Source organism: Hippopotamus amphibius, chromosome 1 (genome assembly GCF_030028045.1).
Source record: "Hippopotamus amphibius kiboko isolate mHipAmp2 chromosome 1, mHipAmp2.hap2, whole genome shotgun sequence".
Taxonomy (NCBI): Eukaryota; Metazoa; Chordata; class Mammalia; order Artiodactyla; family Hippopotamidae; genus Hippopotamus; species Hippopotamus amphibius.
Window position 1 is genome coordinate 140,120,288 of NC_080186.1, and position 27,256 is coordinate 140,147,543.

At 37.6% G+C, this 27,256-nt stretch overlaps 1 protein-coding gene and 1 long non-coding RNA gene across 5 annotated transcripts in view; one reads left to right on the top strand and one right to left on the bottom strand.

Moving 5' to 3' along the window:
- Positions 1-1,879: 1,879 nt before the first annotated feature.
- Positions 1,880-9,152, bottom strand: CCNG1 (cyclin G1). 4 transcript variants are annotated; one of them, XM_057729709.1, is made up of 8 exons: positions 8,925-9,152; positions 7,599-7,862; positions 5,737-5,990; positions 5,072-5,150; positions 4,390-4,488; positions 4,045-4,169; positions 3,975-3,995; positions 1,880-3,147 (listed from the first exon to the last, which is right to left on the bottom strand). In XM_057729709.1, exons 2-8 carry the CDS (start codon positions 7,860-7,862, stop codon positions 3,081-3,083), a joined length of 909 nt encoding a protein of 302 aa, XP_057585692.1. In that variant the 5' UTR covers positions 8,925-9,152; the 3' UTR covers positions 1,880-3,080. The 4 variants fall into 4 exon arrangements, with proteins under 4 accessions (XP_057585692.1, XP_057585668.1, XP_057585676.1 ...); XM_057729685.1 differs by having other exon boundaries at positions 3,975-4,169; positions 8,925-9,151; XM_057729693.1 differs by having other exon boundaries at positions 3,966-4,169; positions 8,925-9,151.
- A 266-nt stretch (positions 9,153-9,418) lies between these two features.
- LOC130859879 (uncharacterized) overlaps positions 9,419-27,256 on the top strand; it is a 287,027-nt gene continuing 269,189 nt past the window's right edge. The window contains exon 1 of the long non-coding RNA XR_009055341.1: positions 9,419-9,454. This is a non-coding gene — a long non-coding RNA (uncharacterized LOC130859879). The remainder of the gene's footprint in view (positions 9,455-27,256) is intronic.

The following is a 27,256-nucleotide window of genomic DNA, read 5'->3' on the forward strand; positions in this document are numbered from 1 at the left end:
TAATTCTGTGTGCAGAGTTGTTTGTGTTATTAAAAAAGGTAGTTTAGAGTCTGTAGTGATCTTTTTTATTCCTAAAATTGGCCATTTTTTTCTTTTATCAGTCTTGCTAGAGGTTTGTCAATTTTATTGCTGTTTCAAAGAACTAGTTCTTGATTTTGATTTGCCCTGTTGTTAAATTATTTCAATTTTTTTTTTTAACACCTCCTTTTTCATGACTCTCCTGCTTGTTTTGGGTTTATTTTGCTCTTTTTCTAGTTCTTAAAGTGGAAACTATTGGTTTTGAGAACTTTTTTCCTAGTAAAAGTGATTGATACTGTGAATTACTAAGTGCTGCTTTAGCTGCATTCCATACTTTTTGATATTTTCATTTTCATTCAGTCAGTTCAAAATATTTTCTCTCTTTAGAGTTCCCCTTACAGGCATGAATTATTTAGACGTCTGTTATTTATTTTACAAGTGTTTGGAGAGATTTTCCTGTTACCTGTTATTTTCTAGTTTTATGATCAGGGAGACACACATTGTATGATTTTAGTTCTTTTACGTTTTGTAAAGTTTGTTTCATGACCCAGGATATAATCTATTTTGGTAACTGTGCCATGTGCATTTGAAGAGAATGCTTATTCTCCTGTTTTGGAGTGAATTTTATATAAAGTAGATCCATTTGGTTGTTCATATTTTTCAGTCCTGTGTCCTTGCTGATTTTCTAGTAGTTCTGTATGTTACTGAGTGAAGTGTCTCCAACTGTTAAGTGAAGCTTTGTCCATTTCTCCTTTCACTGCTGTCACTTTTTACTTCTTATATTTTTAAGCTCTGATGTTAGGTACATACATATTTAAGATTGGCATGCCTGGTGAATTGATTCTTTTATCATTTTTTAATATCCCTCTTTACTCCTGGTAATTTTGATACAATTTCATGAGTCCATTTAATCTATTTTGGGAAGTAATGTGCAGAGTGGTTACGAACACAGCCCGAGTCAGAATTGCCTGGATTTGAAGCTCACATCCAAGTACATGTGTGTGACCTTGGGCTAATCACTTACCTGCTCCGTGGCTCTGGTTCATTTGTAAACTGGGAATAACCTCATTCAGTTTGGAGGATTACATGAGATGATTCATCTAAAACATCTGACAACAGTACCTGACAGTAAAAACTATCATTGCTAACCACAAATGTTAGATCAGAAATGTCTAGTGTTTAGAAAGTATGCCACATGATTAGAAATACATAGAAGGTTCAGGTGCCCTTTTTAAAAAAGCACTTGTGAAAAGAGCGATTATTAAATATACCTAACCTGAGTCAAGTACAAAAGGAACCTTCTTTTATAAAAGTTTTCCTTTCATCAGTAATTCCTTACAGTGTCTACTTTATATTTTATTAGTTTAAACATGAACAGTCCAGAATCATATATTGTTTCCGTTCCAATAATAATTAACTACTGATCTAAGCAGACTAACACAATACTTGGTGTTTGCCTGTCATTACCTGCTGAAATACGGTTTAATTAGGTAAGAGAGTTGCATAGAACTTTAGGTGGGCTGAATCTGACGGTGAATTTGTATTAAGAATACCCATAGTAGTGATGAATCTAAATAATGTGACTAATAGTGCATAAACACCAAACTTTTTAATGTGTATTAAGCATATTTGTCATCATCTTATTTCTCTTTCAAAACCATTAGAAAGGAAAGTGTCAATTAGGTAATAGCCATACTATTATAAGAAATTTTGTTTCTCCTATCATGCATCTTATTTTAGTGCTAAATTTAAATATAGTGAGTGGAGACAGCTTTTTATTGTGGTTCTATTATCACACTGCCAAAATAGTTAATTAAATTAGAAGAGAAACAAATAGAAAACCACCCAGCAAAGGAATGCATTCAGTAACTTTATTGAAAGGTACATCCCTTAGTACCAAAACATAATGGTAGTTGGTTAGGTTACCTCTGCCAACTCAAAATTAACACTGATATTCAAAATATTGAAATTTATCAGTCTTTTGGTAAAACTGGAAAGTTATTCATAAAACATGGTTTACAAAAGTATAAGATACACTATGGTTCTTTGGTTTATTTTCCAATGCATATCTACCCATAACGTGATGTCAAAATTCGATACAGCCATCCTGGATGGATTCAGGCTACACATTGCACTGAGTAACTGTTTATAACACTTTAACACCGTACATCCCCTTAGGTTCACTGAAATCCTGAACACTACCTCAGCAACCTTATAATTATGAAGATGCCTACTTACCTTTCTTAATACTTTCTTTTGGCACAGTAGGGAAAATTAATGAAAGTATATTCTCTTCCCTTCCTTTTAAGCAAAATTCTAAATTAGAAGCAGTGACAGTTTTATAAAAATAACCCTTAGAAAAAAACTTCTGGAGTGTTAAAGTTTTCAGTGATGTGAATTTGTTTTGAGTTACTACTACAATAAAAACTAATTTTCTTGATGGGACTAGACTGAGGCAGTAAATTTTGTACAGAACTTTTAAAATCATGGATACAAACATCACCTGTTTTCTAGAAAAATATTAAAGATAACTTAATATGCTGAAATTAATAGGTCTGTAGTTTTGCTTTATATAAAATGTCCTGAAATTTAAATGTGATTCCCATGTAGCAATAAAGTCCACATCTCTGGATTATATGTTACTTGCATTACGGGTGACAAGAAACCATTTTCACTGCCTAGAATAGTGACCCTTACTATGCCTTAAAAGTGCATTTGTGAAATGGTGGTTTTTGATGTAAACCTCATAATTTAAATTTAAAGTTTAAATTTCAATTAAGTAGGTTACCGTTTTCAACACCACCTAAATACATTATATTGACCCAATATAGAAAGTTGGATCAATGTTAGAAATGAAGATTCACAGTTTACCTTCCCAGGCTTGTCATTAGCATTTCACATTTATGCTGTTAGCTTTGATTTATATGCTTCACAGGTGAATTCAAATTTGAGTAATTCCACTACAGGGTAATGTTAATTAGGCAGTTTTCCCAAATCTGAGAACACCGATGCTAATCTAGTTGTGATGTTTAGAGGCTTCACAGCTTAAATCCATTATAACATTATGGAATCCACAGCTCAGGATTGTGGAGAAAGGCTTCAGAAGAGTTTTTTGTTGCTGTAATAATCCTATTTAACAAACAAAAAAAATCCAAGTTATCAAAAGTCTGCCAAACACAAATATTACTACCTGTTAAAGTACCTAAGACTCATAATCATGTCTTATGTACATGTGTTCTATGTTAACATTTAGCTTTGAGTAGGAGGAAAGTTAAATCACCACCATGAGTTAGATGACAAGAATGCACATCATGTATTTGCGAGGAGGCTTACATTTTTTATGCATGTAAATACTTTCCAGTGTTCAACTGCTATAGCAATGATACACAACTATAGTGTTGAGACATCCTGGCAGTTTCTAGACATCCAATATAGAGACCACCTGTCATAACTTACTTTCTCTTTAAATACAACATCCAAATTCATACTGATTTTGCTAATAAGCTAACAGTCTCATATTAGTTCAATGTATGGTTCAAACTTTTGATTCTGTTCCCTTACTTAGGCTTGAGTAACTTTAAATGAGCCAAAGCTTGAGTCTATGTATAGCAAAATGATGTGCAATGAAAAAAAATACTGTTTTAATGCTACTTTTAAAGTTCAGGTTATTAAGGAGGATGCTGCTTTCTAAGCTGATAATTCAATGAAATGGCTAACATAGATATCAAAGGTAAGATAATTCCTTACTCTTAGGGTGTTGTACCTTGAATGTAGTAAATACCCTCAAATATTTAGCCGATTAGATCAGTGAAGTCATTCCCCCCACCCCCCTTGCTAGTCCAACTCCATTTTGTTTATTTTGAAAATAATTCAGACTTAAACTCTCGAATTGTAGAAGAAAACTGTAGCATTAGAAAATTTTCTCTACATAGAGAATAAATACTAACCACATTTACCAATTAAGGGGCCATTTCAGGAATTGTTGGAAGGTGGGTTATTCTGTAGTAACTATGCTTCAGTTGTCGTGCAGTACGCCCAGAAACAATCCATTTCAACTTCTGAACATTTGGTTTGGAACACTTGTTTGATGAATATTCAGTTAAACACTTTGATACGAGCTCTTGCCAGAAAGTCAAATCTCTGCCACTGATCTGTCCATAAATTTAAAAAATATATTAATTAAAAGTCCTACAGTATTTATTATAGTAATAATTGCAATCCTATTAACGTGTCTTTCCTTGTCAAAAAAAAATCTGAGGATAAGCTACTTAAGTTTCAAATAAACACATGACATCTCACTTTACTTCAGGAACAAGTAGTTTAGTTTCTTTTACAGCTGTAAACAGGATTTAGGCTATGATCTTGACATACCTTGGAATGTTTCTGAAGACATTCTATTCCCTCTGTTAACTCTACACATTTCTGTGCTTGGATCTCCAATGCAATGATAGACAATGCCAACACAGATGGCTAAAAGAGATAAATTTTAAAGTAAATGTTGAATATAAAAATAGGTATATACAATCGAATATTATTCAGCCATAAAAGGGAATGAAATTGAGTTATTTGTAGTGAGGTGGACGGACCTAGAGGCAATCATACAGAGTGAAGTAAGTCAGAGACAGAAAAACAAATACTTTATGTTAATGCATATACATGGAATCCAGAAAAATGGTACTGATGAACCTAGTGGCAGGGCAGGAATAAAGACACAGCTAGAGAACGGACTTGAGGACACAGCGGGAGAAAGGGAGGCTGGGACACGGTGAAAGTAGCATTAACATATATACGCTACCAAATGTAAAACAGCTAGTGGGAAGCTGCTGCATAGCATAGGGAGATCAGCTTGGTGCTTCATGATGACCTAGAGGGGTAGGATATAGAGGGTGGGAGGGAGGCTCAAGAGGGAGGGGATATGGGGATATATGTATACATATAGCTGATTCACTTTGTTGTACAGTAGAAACTAACACAACATTGTAAAGCAATTATACTCTAATAAAGATGTATAAAAAAAGTATATAAATAGGTTTAATCTTTATAAAGTATTTACCTTTGCTTTAGAAAATATGATCCTGCAGTAGCATGCCTTAAGTTGAGCTTCTAGTCTTTCAAAATTAAGGCTATTCCTCCTAAAAAGAAAATGAAATTAATTTTATGTAGATAATTTTACATTGAGTCAAAAGAAATTCTTAGAAAAATAATAAAGTCAGTTTTAAAGTGAAGTTTATGCACACTTATCATAGAAAATGAATTATCTGAAGTAAAGAATTTCCCTTCCTTCAGAGACATTAACTTCTTAAGGATACCATACATGTTTAAATAATTTGGGCAAGAAAAAAAAAAAAGTGTCATGCTACAACTCCCAAGGTATCTTCTCATTTTAATAAGTCTATCTTTGAATCTCAAGTTCCCTTCTCCATAAATCTGTGTTAGATACTTACTTACCAGGTTCTGTAAATTAACTAGTCTATAAATGGAAAATGTAATTTTCAAAAAGGTTGAAATGTCCAATCTTAAGAATTCACAGACTTCAAGAAGCTACTTTTGACTGAAAGTCTTCTCACTTCCGTGGGAGAGTGAAGTGAAACTCAAGGAGCTTAGCTGTCATTTTACTTATTTTGACTGGAATTCTCCCAGGAAACTGATTTTATGTAACATTCAGACAATATCATTCTGATTTCCGAATCTCCTTTGTTAAAAACAAAGATCACATACCTTTCATATGGCAAGTTCTCTTGAAGGAGTGAATAATAGAGTTGTAGAAATTGAAAGGCAGTAGTAGCTTTGACTTTCCAACACACCTTCTCCAACACAATCTTTTCCATTCTCATCAAGTCTGAAACCGTGAACCTATACTGGCTTATTCGGATCAAGTCAGTTGCCAATGGGACATTCCTTTCCTCTTCTAACGATTTTACAGCCAAATAGAAGCAGCTCAGTCCAACACACCCAAGGTGCTTGGGCTGTACCTAAAAAGACAATAAGTCCATGTCTTTACCTTATTTCATGTAAAATAACATAAAGGATAATCTAGAATTCAACCCATCACTTCGAAGGTGTATCTTTGACGTATATTTCTTAGGCTGTGAAGGTCTTAACAAGATACTCAATTGCAGTCTCTTAACCATATATACCCACTTGGAACCAATTTTTGAGTAAATGGACTAAGTTGCAGAGTAATGTTTTGCTCTAGCACATAGCAATTCTTTTGATTTATTTAAATCACTGTAGAATGATAAGCAATAAGTTACTTGGTCAAAGGCTTATATGAGGACTGAAACACCTTACAGCTCATGCACAAAATTTCTTTCCAGAATGTTGTTTTTCCAGGCTGTTTTCTTTGTAGTAACACATGTTAAATGTCTTTAAATATTGTAGCACATACTGTTTACTCTGTAAAGCTCTATTCACTACCAATCTTTCAGATTTACTGATCGTTTCCTGAATGTCTAGAATCAAAATTTGTCAGTCACAACTCTATCCACTTTAAGTTCCAGCTCTACTGAAACTTTAAGAAGCCTTTACCAGTATTTGTGCTTTCCTCTCAGAGCACCTTCAGCAATATCTTTATGCCCATTTTGAGGTATAATGTAATTATTTATCTTATTATTCCTTGTACTATATGATAGTTAGTGCAAATATTACTCCCGTCAAGATTATAATACACTTAAGGGACGGATGGATGTCATTCATCTGTGCAACATTTATAGAGTCAAAGGTAGTGCCTGCACATGGTGTGTAAAGAGTTATTAGGCTGTTGAACAAGTTTCTTGAACCATTCAACAAACATTGAGTTCTTTCTGTACATGCTGCATTCTGTTAGATACTGAGGACTAAAAGATGTTTCATTTTAACTGCCATATTATCTTATCATCTACCTATGACCATGGGCACACAGAGAAGTCAGATGTATTTTTTAACAATTAAACTGAAAGCTACACAGATGTCCTGCTTATCCAATACAGGGAAAGAACTATAAATGCTCCTTCAGAAGACACTCTCGTCTCTACTATATGCAAACTTAGGCTGGAAATGCCAAGCATAAGCACGACTTGGGTAAATTTAAGGCTAAAACAATTAGAACTTTATTTTAGAAGTTTATCGCATATGAATAGAGATCAAGAAACACACTCTTATTGACCAGGTGGTTGACAGCATTGACAAAGAGGAAAAAAAAAAGAAATATAGTTTAATTCCTAACCTACAATCTAGCGTTCTGCCTCTAACACATTTCTTTAAATTTAAAACAACAGTAAATAAGGGAAAATACCCAATCTATCAAAAAAGACTTTTAAAAACAACAGCCAACTCTCCTACTGGGAGAATCTGAAATTAATTATTTGATATTAGACTCTTTTCAGTGTCAGAAGTTAAATCTAATAAATGATGCATTACTCTTGATTAAAAGGAAGAATTTCATCAATGCTGTAGTACACAGAATCACCATAATGTTTTGGATACTTGCTGAAAACAAGAAAGATCAAGTTATGAATACCAGCCCAATGCCAGCAATACCATCTCCAAAACACACTGAACAAAACCATGAAATATTCAGGGCAATGTAGCTTTAGACGTACCTTCATTTTAGACAGGAATCTATCCAGTAAATTCACAGCTAGGGAAAATGTCTCCGTGTCAAAGCCAAAGAACTGAGTTAGACTAAGAAGATCTTTTACTTCAAAGTCCCTCAGTCTTGCAGTCATTCTAAGGCCATTATCATGTGCAGATTCAATTAGTCTCAAGCCGCAGACCTTTGGCTGACATCTCAACTCCTGTTCCAACAGGGCATTCAGCTGGTGTAGCAGTTTCTGAGAGTCAGTTGTTGTCAGTACCTCTATCATCTATATATAGAACAAAGCCCAGAAAGGAGTGAAAGAACAGCCCTTCCTGCCTTGTGTTGTGCCAGGTGCATTGTAACACAAGTCTCCCCTCAATGCTATTAGTGAATCTAAGTCGCTGCAAAATGCCACCTGTTATTCACCCCCTCCCCAACCTCCTAAATTGTGAGTTCCTAAAGGGCAGTAGCCATGCCTTTTTAAAGGAAAAAAAAAATTGCAAATCTTCATGCCCAAACTTTGAAATTATATGGTAGAACATATTCTGCCATTTCTTAACAATGTGAACTGTTCAAGTTAGTAAATGTTTCTTAGTCCTCAGTTCCTAATCTGTATAGTGGGTATGAGGTTATTACCTATTTCACAGACACTTGTGTGGCATAAATGAGATCACCTAGGTACTCAGGTACTTAGCACATAGAGTGGGTGCCTAATAAACACTGGGGAATATGAATGAGCTTATTTCTGGTCTGTAAAATGAGGCAATATCTGCCTCTTTGAATGGCTGTGAAGATTAAACAAGGTGATTCAACTAAAGAGTTTAGCATCGTGCTTGGCACTCTGCTCAGTAACTGTTAACTTTTATTGATGTTAGGAAAGGAAGCTTAAAGGGCTTTATGGGCGCACACAGTGGGGGGCGGGAGGCTAAGCCAGCCTGCAAGAGGAACCTGGGAGTTCCACTAATTTAAAGCAATATTGACCATCTACTTTGTCCCGGGCACAGGCTAAGCCCTGGATACACGGACGGTCCCTCCCCGCAACAACCGAAAGACAGAAAGGCAGAGAATCTTGCGGGTTGGGCGACGGAAGCAGTGGGCAGATGTGGAACCATAAACTTCACGGGTCCAACTCTTTCGCCCCTAGGCTGGTGCCCGGGACCGGGCCCAGCAGACACTAAGACGCTGCAGGAGGTCGGACCTGGCCCCGCCCCTCCAGGCTCTGACTAGCCTGAACTTGTTGCTCGGGAGAGTTAACCAAGGAAAAGGGCGCGAGACCTATCCCTCACCCCGCACCCCGCGCCCTGCTCGCCACCCGCACCCCGAGGTCAACCACGAAACCCCAGCTCACCTTGATCGCGACGGAAGCTCCTCAGCGGTAACCACCCTCCCCGGGCCTGCTCTCACCTCACCCCACGATATTAGATCCGAGAGGCCTACGAGACGAGAGGACTCGCGGGCAAGAGGAGAGAGGCCCGGGGAGGGGGAGCCGTCCTGGATGGAGGTCTTCGCAGCGCCGCCGAGCCGACACTGCCCACCTCGGGGCCAGCTCGGAGCCGAAGGGGCCGAGCCAGGCCTCCTAAGAGATATATTGGAGGGCGGGGTTTTCTCAGTGCGGTGGGAGGAGGACGTGGGAGGCATTTTCGCCGCTGATTGGTGTAAGTGTTATGATGGATGGCTCCTGCGATCCAAAGAGGGCTGGTCTGTAGAGGGAAGAAGTCCGGCCAATCAGGACACGTTTTTCAATATCCAGGAGCCAAATTCTCCGCCCCTTGAGACCACGCCCCCTACCTCTAAGCGTCTCTCATTGGAGGATTTCCCCAAGTGTCTTCAATGAAGAGGAGGGGGAGCTAAAAGCTGCGCTCACCAACCCAGGCCCGGGTAAGGCCTCTGCTGGTAGAGTATTGTTCCAGAACGTACTGGGAGTTTTTGTTTCGTTCGGTTTAGTAGAGTGGCTCTGCTCGCTCTAAAAACACAGTGGCTAATTCCAAAAAGGAAAAAAAAAAAAAAAAAGTAAATTCTTGATTTTTCATTACAGACGGGGAGGTGGTAGATTTTCTATGGTGTGGTTTATTAAATTTCCAGAAGTTTCTCCTTCTGCGCTTTGGAAATCACTTGTTCCTTGCCTTATTTTGCTTTTTTGTATAATTTATAGAAGGGTGCAGTTGGGCTACGTACATTCTTGGTCTTCTACCAATTTTCTGAATTTGATTTTTGAACACATTAGAAATAGGAAAGTTGGTAGTTCTTCAATGGCTTCAAATGAAAGGTGTGTGGTTGACTCTTAGGAGGAATAAGTAGACGAAAATAATTGTAGTGATTATGAATCTGAGCCCACAGATAAGTGTGTGAAGCAATAGAATTCTTTTTATTTATTGTCTGTGATCTTAATCTGTGATTGTCAGCCTCTGGCGGGCAAGTGGGAAAATGATTGGCTTGAAGCTGGCCTCCTTCCCTCTTTCTTTTCCTATTGTTACAAATGCGAAGGGTCTACATTAAACAGGCCCGAGGATTGGTGAGCAAGGAATTGGCTATCAGTTCTCACGGACTGTAGTTTGATGTCTGTGTTGTCATGGCTTCTAACTGGTTAGTGGCTACCCCAGCTTCGAAAAAAATGAAAATAATAAAGATTTGCTGGCATCTTTGCTGTTTGCCCTGCCGCGTGCTTCCTTGAGGCCATGACGCGGAACCAAGCCCTGAAATAGGAGCAGAGTGGTGGACGGGAAGGGAAAACCGGGGAGAAAAATTAGTGGCTCAAAATATTACCTCAGCCACATCACTGGGTCAGTTTGTCAAAGCTCCGCGTTTCAAATGGGGAAGGGGCCTTGGTCCTCCTTGAAAATGAACTCAGGTAATGAATATAAATGGGCAATTAAAAACATTTTAAAAGTTCTTTTTACAATAATGTGTGAATTTACAAATGTACATGTTTCTCCATTAGTAACAAAGAAACAAGATTAGTAACGAAGTTAGGAATGTGGGTGTATACACATGCACTCTTTCACTATTGTTGAACCTGTAATATGTGACAGTGGAGGACGGAATATACTGGTTCCTGTCCTTGTGGAGTTTAGTTTTGTGGACAATATGAACTGATTTATTTTTGAGTCACAGGCTACTAACTAGGTACATGACTTTTAGCAAGTTTCTAATCATTGAGTTTTCTTTAAAAATAGGAAGTAAAAGTGCCTTATTCATAGGGTTGTTGAGAGGATTAAATAATGCAAAGTACCTAAAGAGGTAGGTATTATGCCCAGGGCACAGTAAGTACTTGATAAATGGTAGCCTTTACTGTTAGATTACTAACATTTCTTTTGAATGTCTTGCTGAAACATACATTTAATTCTGTTTTTATCTATTGTCAGACTTAGTCTTCTAGAATCGGAGTATTAGAATTGTTTACTTAACACTAGTGAAAGTATCTAAACTGTGTGTATTAATTTCTGTGCCTCATTTATACTTAAAATTTTCACATGCAGCTTTAGGTAATGTGTCATTGTTTATGTAATAAATGTGTTTTCTCTTACATTAGGATCTTATGATTACTTTTTATTAAGATCTGAAATTCCCTGAATGAAAACATTGTTTCAATACCACTGAAGAAACATTGATTCAGTATAAATCAGCTCAAAGGGACCTTTTCTCCTTCCCCTCACCTCCACTGTCATTTTTATTCCACAATATTAGAAGAAAGACTATCATTTAAATAATTTAAAAGTCCTAATTAGCAAAATGTGCAAATGTAAGATGCAATTATGTACTGTTGTAAAAGAAAAAAAATGAGCCTTTTGTTAACTGTGATTTATTTTTAAAGACTAATAGATTTAGTAATGAGTCTATCAGGAATCTTTCAAAGCACTGGCTTCCAGGGTATTTTCTAGGCTCGGTGATATATTCAGCTGCCATCTTCACACTTTCTTCTCCATCAGCAGTTAGGTACAGGAAGAACCAAAGTTCAGAATAATGGCCTTGAGGCTGGGCAGGAATCCAAGGCAGTAACAGGAGGATTTAATCATATCCTCTACATTGCAGGCTATAGAAGTGCTTTGAGCAGCAAAAATTATAGCAAGCAGGTATAACAGTGGTGGTTTGCCAGATGCTGCCCTGACCAGGGAAATTCCTCACTGGTTCTGTTTCCATCGTAGAGATGGAGAAGTCTATGCACCTCACCCTCTGTTGAGGCTCCCTGACAAATGTCCAGAACTTTTGGATGTAAGCTTGTCCAGCTGTGATGAGGGCTGAAAAAGTGAGGATCAAAAGGATCTCAGCTGAGTCTCTTCACCTCTACTTCCTGATCCTTCCTGGAACTGCTTATAATACAGCCCTCTCCACCTCTCCAACTGTTTCTCTAGTGCAGCAGTCCCAAACATTTTTGGCACCAGGGACCGGTTTTGTGGAAAACAGTTTTTCCATGAACCAGTGGGTAGGGGGGCGGGGATGGTTTCCAGATGATTCAAGGGCATTACATTTATTGTGCACTTTATGTTATTATTACATTGTAATATATGATGAAATAATTATACAACTCACCATAATGCAGAATCAGTGGGAGCCCTGAGCTAGTTTTCACTTGCCACTCACTGATAGGGTTTTGATATGAGTCCGCAAGCAATTGATTTATTATGGTCTCTGTGCAGTCAAACCTCTCTGCTAATAATAACCTGTATTTGCAGCCACCCCTCAGCGCTAGCATCACTGCCTCAGCTCCTCCTCAGATCATCAGGCATTAGATTCTCATAAGGAGAGCGCAACCGAGATCCCTCGCATGCACAGTTCACAGTAGGGCTTGAGCTTCTGTGAGACTCTAATACCACCGCTGATCTGACAGGAAGTGGAGCTCAGGCAGTAATACAAGTGATGGGGAGTGGCTGTACTTTTTTAAATTAATTAATCTATTTATTTATTTATTTGGCTGCTTTCGGTCTTCGTTGCAGCAGGCAGGCTTTCTCTAGTTGTGGAGAGCGGGGGCTACTCTTTGTTGAGGTGTGCAGGCTTCTCATTGTGGTGGCTTCTCTTGTTGCAGAACACAGGCTCTAGGCGCTCAGGCTTCAGTAGCTGTGGCACACAGGCTCAGTAGTTGTGGCTCACGGGTCTAGAGTGCAGACTCAGTAGTTGTGGCTCACTGGCTTAATTGCTCCGTGACATGTGAGATCTTCCTGGGCCAGGGATTGAACCCGTGTCTCCTGCATTGGCAGGCACATCCACTGCGCCACCAGGGAAGTCTGGAGAGGCTGTAAATACAGATGAAGTTTCACTTGCTCGCCTGCTACTCACCTCTTGCTCGCCTGCTACTCACCTCTTGCTATGCGGCCTGGTTCCTAACAGGCCATGGACCAGTACTGGTCAGTGGCCCAGTGGTTAGGGACCCCTGCTCTGGTGCATCTGGTCTATCTTAGAAGGGAGCTTGCTTGGCTGTGGTTTCTTGGAGTCTTCATTAACCCCTGGGATAGCCGAGAAATTGTGTATAGTTTGGTTGGTGATGGTGAGGCAAGGAAAAGGATACATAGAAAACAGCTTAGTAATGTCAGGTATATCTTGCCTTTCAGAGATTGTAGCTACCTCAGATAAAGTAACCTCTTCCAATTAATTGAGGTGTTACTATATTCCATGGAAAACTAAACTTTGTCAAGTAATCACTACTATATAAAGGCAGTGGGAAACATCAGATGGAGATCTCCCACTCGCTAGCATTTAGTCTAATGGCCATAGACTCTGTTCAGTACAGGGCTCAAAGCCAAGATTTTCCACTAATGAAAAGAGTTTGCATTTGTTATATATTTCCCAAGTGCCAGGCTGTGTGCTGAACTTAAACACACATTTATTAGATTTTATTTAGTCCTCTAACAACTCAGATATTATTATCTTCAGCAATGAGGAATATAATATATATCTCCTGTTTAACAACTACTTTTTACTGTTTACTAAGTATAGTTAACACATAACTTGAATTTGGATTTTGTAGCATTAAAAATTTTTTATTTTAGAACATTTTAAACTTATTACCCAGCTTCACTAATCATCAACATTTTGCCTGTGTTGCCTGTTTACTTTCAGTTTGTCTGACCATTCAACAAATATTTATTGAGGACTTTCTAGGTGCCAGACCATTGTGCTTTGTAGTCCCAGATTAAAAGTATTGCAATTTTGGGCCATAGGGTGTGTTGGCTGTTGTTCTCTGTTAAGATAAGGAGTTGGAAGGATCAGCTGGGTTGTTCTCCAGGTGTATCTCTTTTCTAGTCTGTAGCCCACACTAAAGGTGTCTCTGGGGTCTGCCGTTTTGGTAGGAGAGTGTGGGAAAGGGTGGGGGTAACTGTTCCCTTCCTTATTCAGATTGCTGTCTAAGCTGCTAACCTTCCTCACAAAAGTGCATACACACACACACACACAGACACACACACACGGTTTTGACAGAGTTGAGATCTGGGATATGAAGCACTGCACTTTCTAATCTAGCTTTTTTGTCCCTTTGCATTTTACTAGAATAAAGGACCTCATAAGTCAGAACTTCATTTATTTATTTATTTTTATTTAAAAATTAAAAAAAAATTTATTGAAGTATAGTTGATTTACAATAGCGTATTAGTTTTAGGTGTAAAGCACAGTGATTCTTCAGATTCTCTAGGTTGGCCATAAACTGTTGAAAGCCTTCCTTGCTTCAGGTCACACTTTCCTTATTTCTTTAGCCTTTTAACTCTTTAACTGGTGATCTGAATTTTCATTTAGCCAAGTGAAGAGTTTGGTGCAAAGGGCATTCCAGATAAAAGCTATAGTATGTGCTGAGGCACAGAGGAAAAAGAGAATAAGTTGATTTCTATAAATGAAATATGGATTACTCTGGCTGAAGTACGGAAGGTGTTGTGGACAGATGAGATGGGGAGAGAAGCAGTTGCTTATTCTGAATGTTCAAGTGTACCATATACATCTTTATCGGAATTTTGGACTTCATTCTATAGGCTTTGGGGAACCAACCATGGAATTTAAAGAGAGTACCACAATTGGATTTGTGATTTAGAATGACCGTTTAGCATCCGTGTGAAGATTGGAAAGGGAGGACCAAAAGTGGAGTCAGGAAGAGCAGTTAAGAGACCATTGCCTTAACCTAGGAAAAAATGAGAAGATTGAACTGAAGGAATGAGAGTGAGAATGGAAAGAGAGAGATGGATTCAAGGGACCTTAGGAAATAGGGCTGATGGATTGTGGTGATTGATTAGATTTGATTGATTAGGGGATCAGGATGAAGGAGGAGTTAAGAATAACATTCAAATTTCTGGTTTAAGCAAAAAGTTGAATGGAACTTGAAAGGTTTTCACTGACTAAAGATAGCATAATTTGAAAAAAAAAGTTGAATGGAGAGTCTATTTAGGTGCTAAGATCAGGGAATACAGGAAAAAGATGAAGTTTGTGGGGGAAGATGTTGCGCTAGAGATGCCTGAGGGAAGCCCAGGTGGAGATGTCTAGAAACATTTGGTACTACAGATAGCTTTGGGGCTCATCAGCCTATGGGGGGTGACGAGTCATGGAAGTAGATCAGTCAGGGACAAATGAAGGTGGTGAGAGAGTCTAGGGAACAGGAGTCTCTGAAGGGATCTAGAAGGAGAGGACATGTTACAGGAGTCACGAGAAAGTGCTTCAAGGAGAGAGTGAACACCAGTGTCTGATGCTGCAAAGAAGGTACAATGAAGTACAAACAACAAAGAGAGAAAGTGAAATCAATGAATATGTAACCCAGTCTTGTAAGGGGCTGGTCTGTGAGGGATAGAGGCCCTGGACAGAGAGTGGACATGGTGTTGAGAGAGATGTTTTGCTTTTCAAAGATGAGCTAGACTTGTGTATGTTTAAATAATGACAGGAAAGAGCAAGCAAAGAAAAAGAAGGATCTGACTGCTAGAACAATCTAAGTCCTCATATGACACTAGTCAATTGGCATTTGGTCAGCTGTATTGTTATAGATGCTTCTAGTCAAATACTCACAGACTACGATGGAAGTGAACAGCACAAAGGGGCAGAAATTCTATGTGTTTAGCATGGCTAAAATTCTCTAAATAGATGTTAAGAAATATTACTACATACTTTATAAATGTTTATGTTTTCTACAGCTATTTTATTATTTTATTTTATTTTTAAGCTCTTTATTGGAATATAATTGCTTTACACTGTTGTGCCAGTTTTTGCTGTACAACAAAGTGAATCAGCTATATTTATACATATATCCCCATATCCCCTCCCTCCCATGACTCGCTCCCACCCTCCCTATCCCAGCCCTTTAGGTCATCACCCATCATCGAGTTGATCTCCCTGTGCTATACAGCAGCTTCCCACTAGCTATCTGTTTTACATTTGGTCATGTATATACGTCAGTGCTACTCTCTCACTTCATCCCAGCTTCCCCTTCGCACTGCAGGCCCCCCTGCTCCCCCATCCTCAAGTCTTCTCTACATGTTCTATAGCTATTTTATATTCAGCATTTCTAGTTTCAAATTACCCAAAGCATTCCTCTTGATTTAAAGTATTCTCGCTTGTCAGATTTAGGAGCTTTATATCAGTGTTGAAGTAAGAGTAATAAATAAAAACATGCATTTTTATGTACCCATGTGTAGTTAAAATATCATAGAACAAGGCATCCATTTGCTCAAGCCTTAAATATCTAGCTTTTGTTGGAAGTCAGCCATACATAGATTTAGCTCAACTAGAATAAAAACTTTAGACACATTATGGAAGTTTCTATTTTTAATGGAAATATATATATATATTTACATCATACGACCATAAGTGTGTGTGAGCATGGAAATATGTGGATGTGATAAGTAATACTGTCAAATAGCACTGCTATTGATTTTTCTATAACACATTTCATGTCAATCTTGGCCTTGTAGAAGAATTTTTAATAACTAAAAGCAGTGGTTTGGTTGAGACATGAATGGACAGACTACAGTCTGAGTCTCATTTTCCCCAGTTACTATGTCCCACCCTCAATACTTTCATATTTTAATTGGGAAAATAATAACAGTACTATGTCAGAGGTTTAATTAATTGAACTAATACTCAGGAATAGCATATGTAAAGACTCAATAAATGTTAGATATTATTATCTTTAGAAATAAGTAACCTTCCGTGAGATAAACAAATTACAACCCACGATACTGCTGACATCAATTACTAAGTATATTTAAACTAAGCAATGTTATCAAGGTCTTGCTCTTTTTTACTTACAATAATGTTAGTTTCCCAGTTGTTTTCACTTTAAAGTGGGAATTCATCTCCTATTATGTCAGATATAAGACCTCATAAACTGGGAGGAGCTGCCTAGTACAAATCAACCAACAATCATAAACCAATATTCTAGGTTTTTCTTTAGTCTTTCTTCTGTGAAGCATTTTCCTTAAGTGGACTCTCCCTTACATATGAAAGTTTATGATAATTCCCATCAAGATAAAAATCTTCTGTTTTTAGTAAACTTCATGGTTTACAAAGGGTTTTCACATATATTTTCTCAAACTCCCTAAAACCCTTGCCAGATTTTCAGGGCAGAGATGGTGTGTTAGTTTGCTAGGGCTGCCGTAGACTGGCTGCCTTAAAGAACAGAAATTTGTTTCCTCACAGTCTGGAGTCTGAAGTCCAAGATCGATGAGATGGTAGGTTTGGGTTCTTCTAAGGCCTTGCCTTGTCTTGCATGTGGCAGCATCCTTGCTGTGTCCTCATGTGAACTTTTCTCTGGGCTCTCATCTTCCTGATGTCTCTTCCTCTTCTTATAAGGACAACAGTCGTATTGGCTTAGGGACCCACCTTTATGGCTTCATTTAACTTTATCTCTTTAAAGGCACTATTTCGAAATGTAGCCAGTTTGGGAGGACTCATAACAGATTGTGATCCATATTTTCTTTTCTTTTTCTAATAAATTTATTTATTTATTTATTTATTGGCCTTTTGAGTCTTTGATGCTGCACATGGACTTTCTCTAGTTGCAGCTAGTGGGGCTACTCTTCCTTGTGGTGCGCAGGCTCCTCATTGAAGTGGCTTCTTTTATTGCAGAGCACAGGCTCTAGGTGCGTGGGCTTAGGTAGTTGTGGCTCACGGGCTCTAGAGCACAACAGGCTCAATAGTTGTGGTGCGTGGGCTTAGTTGCTCCACAGCATGTGGGATTTTCCCGGCCCAGGGATCGAACCCGTTTCGCCTGCATTGGCAAGCAGATTCTTAACCACTTCACCACCTAGGAAGTCCTGTGATCCATATTTTCTTGGGGAGAACAGTAAGGCCAGAGAGCTTTGAGGATTTCATTCAGGGTCAGTTGGCAGGACTTTTCATCCTCCTATTTTTCCCTATTGAACATCCCACATTCCCTTCTGGAATTACTTTTCCAGAAATGCTTTTTTTTTGATGCGGTATGTTTATGAAAATGATTTCAAGTTCGTGGACTAAAGAATACTATTTTATCCTGAATGTCAGAATATCATTGCTGATTGTACTTTCCTGTATTCAACTAAACTTTCTGTCTTAGACTTCACTGTGGTTAATTTTTAGATGGTCATTTCACAATAACTTTTGGACTAGCTTGAGAAATTAAGGACTAGCTTATTCAAATACTCCCTACCACACAAACCCCTTAACAATAAGAACTTGAAAAAAGGAAAGAGCCTATTATGAAATTGCTGGTGAGGAATGTGATGTTAAGAACCTCTCTTGGGCCATGAATTAATTATTGTTGTGCTTCCAAGTTTTCATTTTTTAAAACAGGGGAATGAATAGGGACATCTTGTGAGTATCGATACACATGAAGTGTCCTCTGTGGAACACAGAGTCTGAGTTCTGGCTTCTCCCACCCCACAGTCCATCATCCCACAAGGCTCAAAAAAATTATATCATGTTGAGAAACAGAATTTGATAATCTTTGAGGACTCAAAACATCTTTCTAATCAGACGTTTTATTACACTTCCACATTTACTCTTTTTTTTTTTTTTTAAGCAATGTTCATTGAATTTATTATTCAGGGGAAAAAAAAGAACAAAAAAATCCCAATGATTGTGTTCAATACATAATGTGCAGAAATGTAGATCTTTTAAACTGAGCTGGGTATCTTTTGGCAGTGAGAAAGCCGAGGCTCATCCCTTGTGAACGAATTTGCTATGTCACTCTATAGAAACTATTTACATTCTTTTGTACACTGAGAATTCCAGCACCTACATAACCATACAGTGTATCTTGCAGAGTGATTGTTATGTGCTGAAGTGACTGAAGGTGGTTCAGAATTGGCTACCTGTTTTTAAAATAGTTAAATGTCATCCACCCTCACCAGCGACAAAGCTGCAACTTAAAGGGAAAAGAAACAGAATGATAAAGAGTGGATAATAATTACAGGGATGAAATTAAGATACAGAGTTCTCTCAAACCGACTCTACTTGCAATCCACCCTCAGGGTAAAAAGTAGAAAATTTACAGAAATAAATGTATGGGAAACTTGCTTCAAAAGTAAGTTGGAGGGATTAATTACAGGTTTAGAGGAATTAACATTTTTAAAAATAACATTTTAAATAAATTAAAATTGGCCATGAAGGGCTTTTGCATTTGCCCACATACCATCTTTGAGATGCTCTTCTTTCCTTTGTATATATTCACGTTTTCATCTGGTATCATTTTTCTTCTGCTTGTTCTATTCCATTATCATTTTTCCTAATTCCTGACTGCTAACTATGGATTCTCTCAGCTTTTTTCAAAAGTTCTTCACTTCACTTTTAGTTTTAAAAGATATTTACTCTGGGTATAAGATTTTAGGTTGATTGTTTTATTTTCTATCAGGATGTTAAAATGTAGCTTCATATTTTTGAGAGAAGTCTAAAATCATTCTCATCGTTGTCCTCTGTAGATAATGAATCTTTTCTTCCCTCTGACTACTTTTACGGTTTTCTCTTTATCACTTTTTTTTATAGCAATTATGATGTTCTCAGTATAGTTTCCTTTTTTCTCGATCTTACTTGGGATTTATTAAGCTTTTTGAGTCTGTGTGTTTACAGTTTTTATCAAATTTGGAAAAAAAATTCTGTCATTTTTTCCAAATGTTCTTTTCTATTCTTTTTCTTTCACATTTTTTTCCTCTATCTGCAGACACCATAAACACAGGTTATGCTGCTTGATATTGTCCCACAGGACAGTGAGGCTCTGTTCATTTTTCATTTTTTACTTGGTTTTCTCTGTGCTTTTTGGGGGATAGTTTCTATTGCAATGTCTTCCATTTATTTCTCTTTCCCTCCTGAACTGTTTAATTTGCTGACAACCCATCCACTGAAATGTTCACGACAAAGTATTTTTCATTTCTGGAGTCTCATTTGAGTGTTTTTTATATCTTCCAATTCTTTCTTCATTATATTTATGTTCTCTTTTAAATTCTGAGCATATTTACAATATTTACTGTAGTTGCTTTAGAGTCTTTGTCAACTAATTCCATCATCTGTTATTCCTTGGTCTGTTTATATTGATTCATTTTTTTCCAGGTTAAGATTTATATTTTCCTGGGACTTCCCTGGTGGTCCAGTAGGTTAAGACTCCATGCTCCCAGTGCAGAGGGCCTGGGTTCGATCTCTGGTCAGGGAACTAGATCCTGCAAACGTGCCACAACTAAAGATCCTACATGCCACAACAAAGATCCCATGTGCTGCAACTAAGACCCAGCACAGCCAAATAAATAAATAAATATTAAAAAAAAAAGAGTAGGCAATTTTTACACTTAAAAAATTTATATTTTCCTACTTCTTGATGCATTTAATAATTTTTGATTGGCTACTAGACACGGTCAGTTTCTTGTTGTTGAGCGCAGGATTTTGTTGCATTCCTTTAACAAGTTCTATACTTTGTTCTGGCAAGTTACATCACTTACAAATAAGAAGGTCCATTCAAACCCTGCTTTTTAGTCATTTTTGGGTGGGTAAATATAGCCATTCTTTAGGACTACTTTATTTCCAATATAAAGAGTAGTCTTTTCTGGAGACTCTATAGACACCCAGTGTATTAGTCTGCTTGAGCTGTGATATCAGAATACTGCAGACTGGGTAGCTTAAACAATGTGGATTTATTTTCTCACAGTTCTAGAGCCTAGAAGTCCAAGATGAAGGTGATGGAAGGTTGGTTTCTGGTGAGAGTTCTCTTCCTGGCTTGTAGATGGACACCTTCCCACTGTGTTGTTATATGGCTTTTTCTCTGTGTTCATGTTAGTTCTGTAAGGCAGAAGTCTGGGATGGCATAGCTGGGTTCTCTGCTCAGGGTCTCACAAGACTGAACACAGGGTATCAGCGGCTTTGTTCTTAACTGGAGCGTGGCATCTTCCCCAAATTCCTGTTATTCCCACATTTACTCTTGATTCATTGTATATTGAATAAAAAAGATGTTTCATACAGACTTATCTCTGATTCATTGTACATTTCAAGCAAAAGGTGTTTTCATAGGCAGTATAAGTATAATCCCCTTTAATTCCAAGGAGAAATCGTCATACCAACATTCTACAGAAAGATATCCACACCCAAGGCACATCTGCTTCCTTTTTCCTACCTCCAATTTGAAATCATTACTAAAAGGAACTTAATGAATCTATGGACATGAGTGTTTGTTTTTGAATATATAATTCTTTCTCACATGTATGTGCCTTTCATAAGTGATCATATATATCATTTCTTCTCTCAGAGTGGTTTTTAAAACTTTTTGAATATTTTTATCAAGATTTTAATTCACTTTGCAATACATTTCACCCAAAGTGTACAATTCAGTGGATTTTAGTATATTCAGAGAGTTGTACAGCCATCACCACAATCTAAGTTTAGAGCATTTCACCCCCAAATAAACCCCATATTCATTAGCAGTCATTCTTCATTCCCTCCTCCCAATCCCCCAGCTTTAGGCCATCAAAAATTTACTTTCTGTCCCTATGCATTTGCCTATCTGGACATTTCATATAAATGGAGTTTTATGATATGTGGTCCTTTGCAATTGGCTTCTTTCACTTAGCATAATGTTTTCTAGGTTCTTCCATATTGTGGCATGCATCAGTATTTCATTCATTTTAAATAATATTCCATTGTATGAGCATACCACATTTTGTATATCTATTCTACAGTTTATGGGCATTTGGATTTGTCTTACTCAGCTCAGGCTGCTATAACAAAATACCACTGACTGGGTGGCTTAAACAACAGATATTTATTTCTCGTAATTCTGGAGGCTGAGAAATCTGAGATTAAGGTGTTGGCAGATTTGGTTCCTGGTAAGGCCTTCTTCCTGGTGTGCATATAGCTACCTCCTGACTGTATCCTCAATGGTGTGGTGGTTGGGGGAGGAAAGAGAGAACTCTCTAATTCCATTAAGTGGGCCCCACTCTCATGGTGTAATGCAAACCTGATTACCTCCCAGAGACCTCTACCTCCAAATCCCATCACATTGAGGGATAAGGCTTCAACATATGAATTTTAGATACACACATAACAGGGTTGTTTCTACTTTTTGGCAATTATGAATATTGCAACATTCATGTACATGTTTTTGTATGGACATATACTTTCATTTATTTTTTTCTTAAGATTTATTTTATTATTTATTTATTTACTTATTTATTTATTTTATTTGTGGCTGTGTTGGGTCTTCAGGGCTGCACATGGGCTTTCTCTAGTTGTGGCGAGTGGGGGCTACTCTTTGTTGTGGCGTGTGGGTTTCTCATTGCGATGGTTTCTCTTGTTGTGGAGCGTGGGTTCTAGGCGTGCAGACCTCAGTAGTTGCAGCTTGTGGGCTCAGTAGTTGTGGCTCGCGGGCTCTAGAACGTAGACTCAGTAGTTGTGGCACACGGGCTTAGTTGCTCTGTGGTATGTGGGATTTTCCTGGCCCAGGGATCGAAGCTATGTCCCCTGCATTGACAAGTGGATTCTTAACCACTGTGCTACCAGGGAAGCCCTACTTTCATTTCTGTTGGGTATTTACCTAGCAGTAGAATTGATGCTTGTATGGTAGCTCTATAATTAACATTCTGAGTAACTGCCAACTGTCTTCTAAAGTAGCTGCACCACTGTACATTCCCACCAGCAGTATATAAGGGTTCCAATTTCTCCACATCCTTGTCAACAGTTGTTATTATCTGTTGTCTTGATGATCACCATCCTGGTAGTTATTTCATAGTTTCAGTTTGCATTTGCCTATTAACTAATGATGAGCATCTTTTCATGTGCTTATTGGTCACTTTAATATCTTCTTCAGAAAAATGTTCAACACCTTTGCCCAATTTTTTTTTATTGTGGTGATATATACCTAAGATAAAATTTACATTTTAACTAATTTTAAGTGTACAGTTCAGTAGCATTAAGTACATTTACATTATTGTGCAACCATCACTACCATCCAGCTCCAGAACTTTTTCATCTTCCCAACTGAAACTCTGTACACAGCAATAACTCCCTGTACCCTCTTCCCCATACTACTTTTTGGCTATGAATTTGACTGTTCGAAGTATTTCATGTAAATGGAACCATACAGTATTTGTCTTCTTTGTGACTGGCTTCTTTCACTTAGCATAATGTCCTCAAGAATCATTCATGTTGTAGCATGTTTCAGGAATTTCTTTCCTTTTTAAGAGAAAATATTATTCCTTTGTATGTATTACTATATTTGTTTATCCATTTATCGATCAGTAGACATTTGGGTTGTTTACATCTTTTGGCTTCTGTGAATAGTGCTACTATGAATGTTGGTATATAAATATTTCTTTGAGACTCTGCTTTCAAGTCTTTTGTGTATATTGAAGGGGGATTGCTGGATCATATGGCAATTCTATTTTTAATTTTTTGAGGAACTGCCATACCGTTTTGTGTAATGGTTGCACTATTTTACATTCTCACCAATAGCGCACAGTGGTTCTAACTTCTCTACATCCTTGCCAGTACTTGCTATTTTCTTTTTTGTCTTTCTTTCTTTTTCTTTCTTTCTTTCTTTCTCTCTCTCTCTCTCTTTCTTTCTTTCTTTCTTTCTTTCTTTAAGAGCCATTCTAATGGGTATGAAGTGGTATTTCTGTGGTCTTGACCTGCATTTCCCTAATGATTAGTGATGTTAAGCATCTTTTCATGCTCTTTTTATTCTTTTTTTTAAAAATTCAACTGATGTTTATTAGGTGTCTTCCAAGACCTAAGTCTGGGCATACAGAAACAAAGTATATCCATAATCCTGGACCTCAAGAAACTTTTCTTAGTAGAGTGTAATCTAGTGCTTAAGACCTCTTTGGATTTAGGCTAGCTCTAGCTGTGTGACCTTGGGAGCAATTAACTTGTCTGAGCATCCATTTTGTCTTCTGTGTAAAAGTCGTAACACCTATTTCACAGCAGTGTTGTGCCTTTTTATGTTGTTATTGACCATTTATATATTTTCTCTGCAGAAATGTCTATTCAAGTCCTTTGTCCATTTTTTTAATCAGGTTTTTTGTTGTCATTGTTGAGTTGTAGGTGTTTTTTAATATAGTATGGATGTTAACCCCTTATCATATATGTAATTTGCATATATTTTCTCCCTTTCCATGGACTGCCTTTTCATTCTGTTGGTAGTGAGCTCTGATGCACAATAGTTTTTCGTTTTGAGGCAGTCCAGTGTTTTTTTTTTATTATTATTTTTTTTTATACACATATCCCCGTATTCCCTCCCTTCCTTGACTCCCCCCCCTCGAGTCCCCCCCACCCTCCCCGCCCCAGTCCTCTAAGGCATCTTCCATCCTCGAGTTGGGGCAGTCCAGTTTTTAATTAAGTGTTTTGTAGTTTTGGCCTACTCAACATAAGCAGGAAAAAATCTTGCCTGAGATGCAGTATCTCTCTTCTTCCTTTTTCTCTTCATGTTGTAATCCCTCACAGTTTTTATATCTACTACAAAATGGCTAGCTAATCTGAAAAGTTAACCTGTACCAATATTATTGTATAACTCCTGCTGGTTATTTATGAATACATAAAAAACTCTCAAAGCTAAGTGACAGAAAATAATGATGTCATTTATTTATTAACGAATCTACACTCAGCTAGTATTGGCTAGCGTGGGTTGAAGGCTGGTAGCTGGAATCCTCTGAAGGGTCACTCACTCACTCACTCAGATGTGTGGCTTTAATGCCGTCTGAGACTTCAGCTTTGGCTGTGGTCAGAATGCTTACATGTGACCTTTCTATGTGGCTGCTGGGCTTCCTCACAGCACAGAAGCTGGGTTCCCAGGGTGATCACTTAGAGAGAGACAGAGAAAGAGAAACAGAGACAGAGAGCAGACAGAAGCCATATTGTCTTGTCCAAACGAGTTTTAGCAATCATGCTACTTTCCTTCTGCTGTTCTGTATTGGTCAGGTAGCCTAGCCCAATTCAAGGACAGGGAAAATAGGTTCCACTCCTTGATGAAGAGCTGCCAGGTTCTGGAAGAGCCTGTAAAACTAGAAATATGGCTGTGGCTATTTTTGAAAAAATTAATCTCCATACCTCTCAATGGTAATATACAAATTTTAAAAAGGCAAGATCAAAATCTAAAGAAATGATTGTTGAAGTGGCAATTTCAGGCAATAAAGCACACCTCTGGCAGAGGTATTTAGGCAGCTCTTTGAATAACGTTAGGTAGGCAATCACATATTCTGTAGTTCTGAAAGGGAACTGTGAACTTTTCTAAGGCTTAAATGAGCCAAACTTTCCATGCAAAGTCTTGCAAAGTAGAATTTATTTTTTGCAAACTCACTAATCTCAGGATTTGAAGGAAATGTTCTAATAAGTTTTTTATCATTCTACTTAAACTTGTACAGAAATATTGCCAACCGAAATGGTCAGGATGTTATCAGTGTGGGTTCTTTTTTAAACTCTGAAACCACCTAATTATAAAATTAGTAAAGGTTAGACAGTTTGAAAGATGAATGTTGAACAAAATAATATGTCAAGGAAGCTCAGAAAAAGACATTGGATTTGAAGGTCATCTAGAATTCTATGGAGAACAAGGGACTGTGTTGCCAGAATATGGTCAGTGCCTTTATTCATGCTGTTTTTGAACTTAAAGTCTAAGTGATTTACATTTGTGTAACCAGGTCTGATTATTTCCATGGTCAATATGTGCCTGCTGAGAAAGTTACTCATAACTGTGGGGGGGGGGGGGAGGGGAGAACTACTTCAAATTTTATTGTTCATCACTCTGCTAAACAGAAGTTTCTACAAATAGATATATTTGATATTTTGATGAGAACTTCAGTCTACTTACTGGTACCAAATGCTGACATTCACAGAAATAAAGCACTAAGTGAATATTGAGTAGCTACAGTTAGTTATTATTCTGATTTGAGAAGAAAGACAGTGTTGCTTCATTCTCTTAGTCACATGCTGTTACTGGTGGTGTTGTCTCTCCCTATTTACTCCCTTGAATTGTGGGTTAAAGGTTTAGGAAACCCGAATGCTATCAATTAACCAGAATGTTGAGTAACACTCCTTTATCATTCCCTGGACAGCAGAGCCTTTATTTCATATGTAAACTCAAGACTGATTGTGGTAGGTACAGGGAGTTCTTAAACAAGTGCTTATGAAAGTTACCCCACGGTTGCAATAGTGGATTATAATATGAACATATTCACTAATGAACTAAACACTTGTGAAATTAGGCTTATCGCAAAGATTCTTTCACTTATTAGCCCTTGTGTCTAGCCCACCCATCAGGTCAATGTCTTTGTCAAGCAGAATGTATAATGTAAATAGGACACAAATGGATTACAAAATGAAATTTCAAACCTTGTAAAAAGGATGATGACAGGATAGATGATTCAGAAGGGAATGATTTGAATATCAAAGGATAAGGAGAGGCCCTTGGGAAAACTGATGAAGCTCTGGAACATTTTGCAAAAAATCTGAAAATTGAATATGAAAGAAAGACTGCCTTATGACTCTCAGACAACTTTATCAAAAGAATCATGCCAAAAATAAAACAAAGTCTACCCTTAATTCATTTTTTTATTTGTTGTGTTAAAACTTAATTGTAATTATAAACTAATTTTTAAATGTGACATAAAATTATTTCATAATCTTTGATTTCTTTTCTCATTATGAATGTCCCTATAAAAATTTCCCGATATTTAATATGAAATGATATTCCCCTTTTAAGTAGATGTGATTTTCTTGTTATTAATTATCCTCAGATAATAAGGACATCCTAACTCAATACTCTTTCTCTTGGTAGTTTCCTATAAACCTGCTTATTAATATTACATTAATTCTCTCTCCAAGACCAGAACCCCATAGACACTTCTTAATCCCAAATACTGGGTTGACTGCGCCCTCTTAAAATATTTGAGAATTACAGGAGATTGCTAGAATATTAGAGTTTGAAATGACATAACATGCACTATACCTAACAGTGCAGCCCTCCATCCTCTAGCTGAAGAAACTAAACTCTTCCCCTTGTTTCCCTGTAACTGCTCCAGTAAAATTGATTCTGTTTTCTCTAGCTTGTGTATCAGATCTCACCTAATCATAAATGCCTCTGCCTGAAATGTCTTCCACCCGCTTAGCTCCTCTTCTCAGTTGTTTTGGCCCTTTAAGATAGTTTTTTCAAACATAGCTTCTTCAGTGAAGATATTCCCAATTCCCAAAAGAAAAACAGGGTTTTCTCTTTTAAGCTTCTTACATCAGCTGTCTTCTACATTTGGCAGTTATCACCTTATGTTTTCTTAGCAC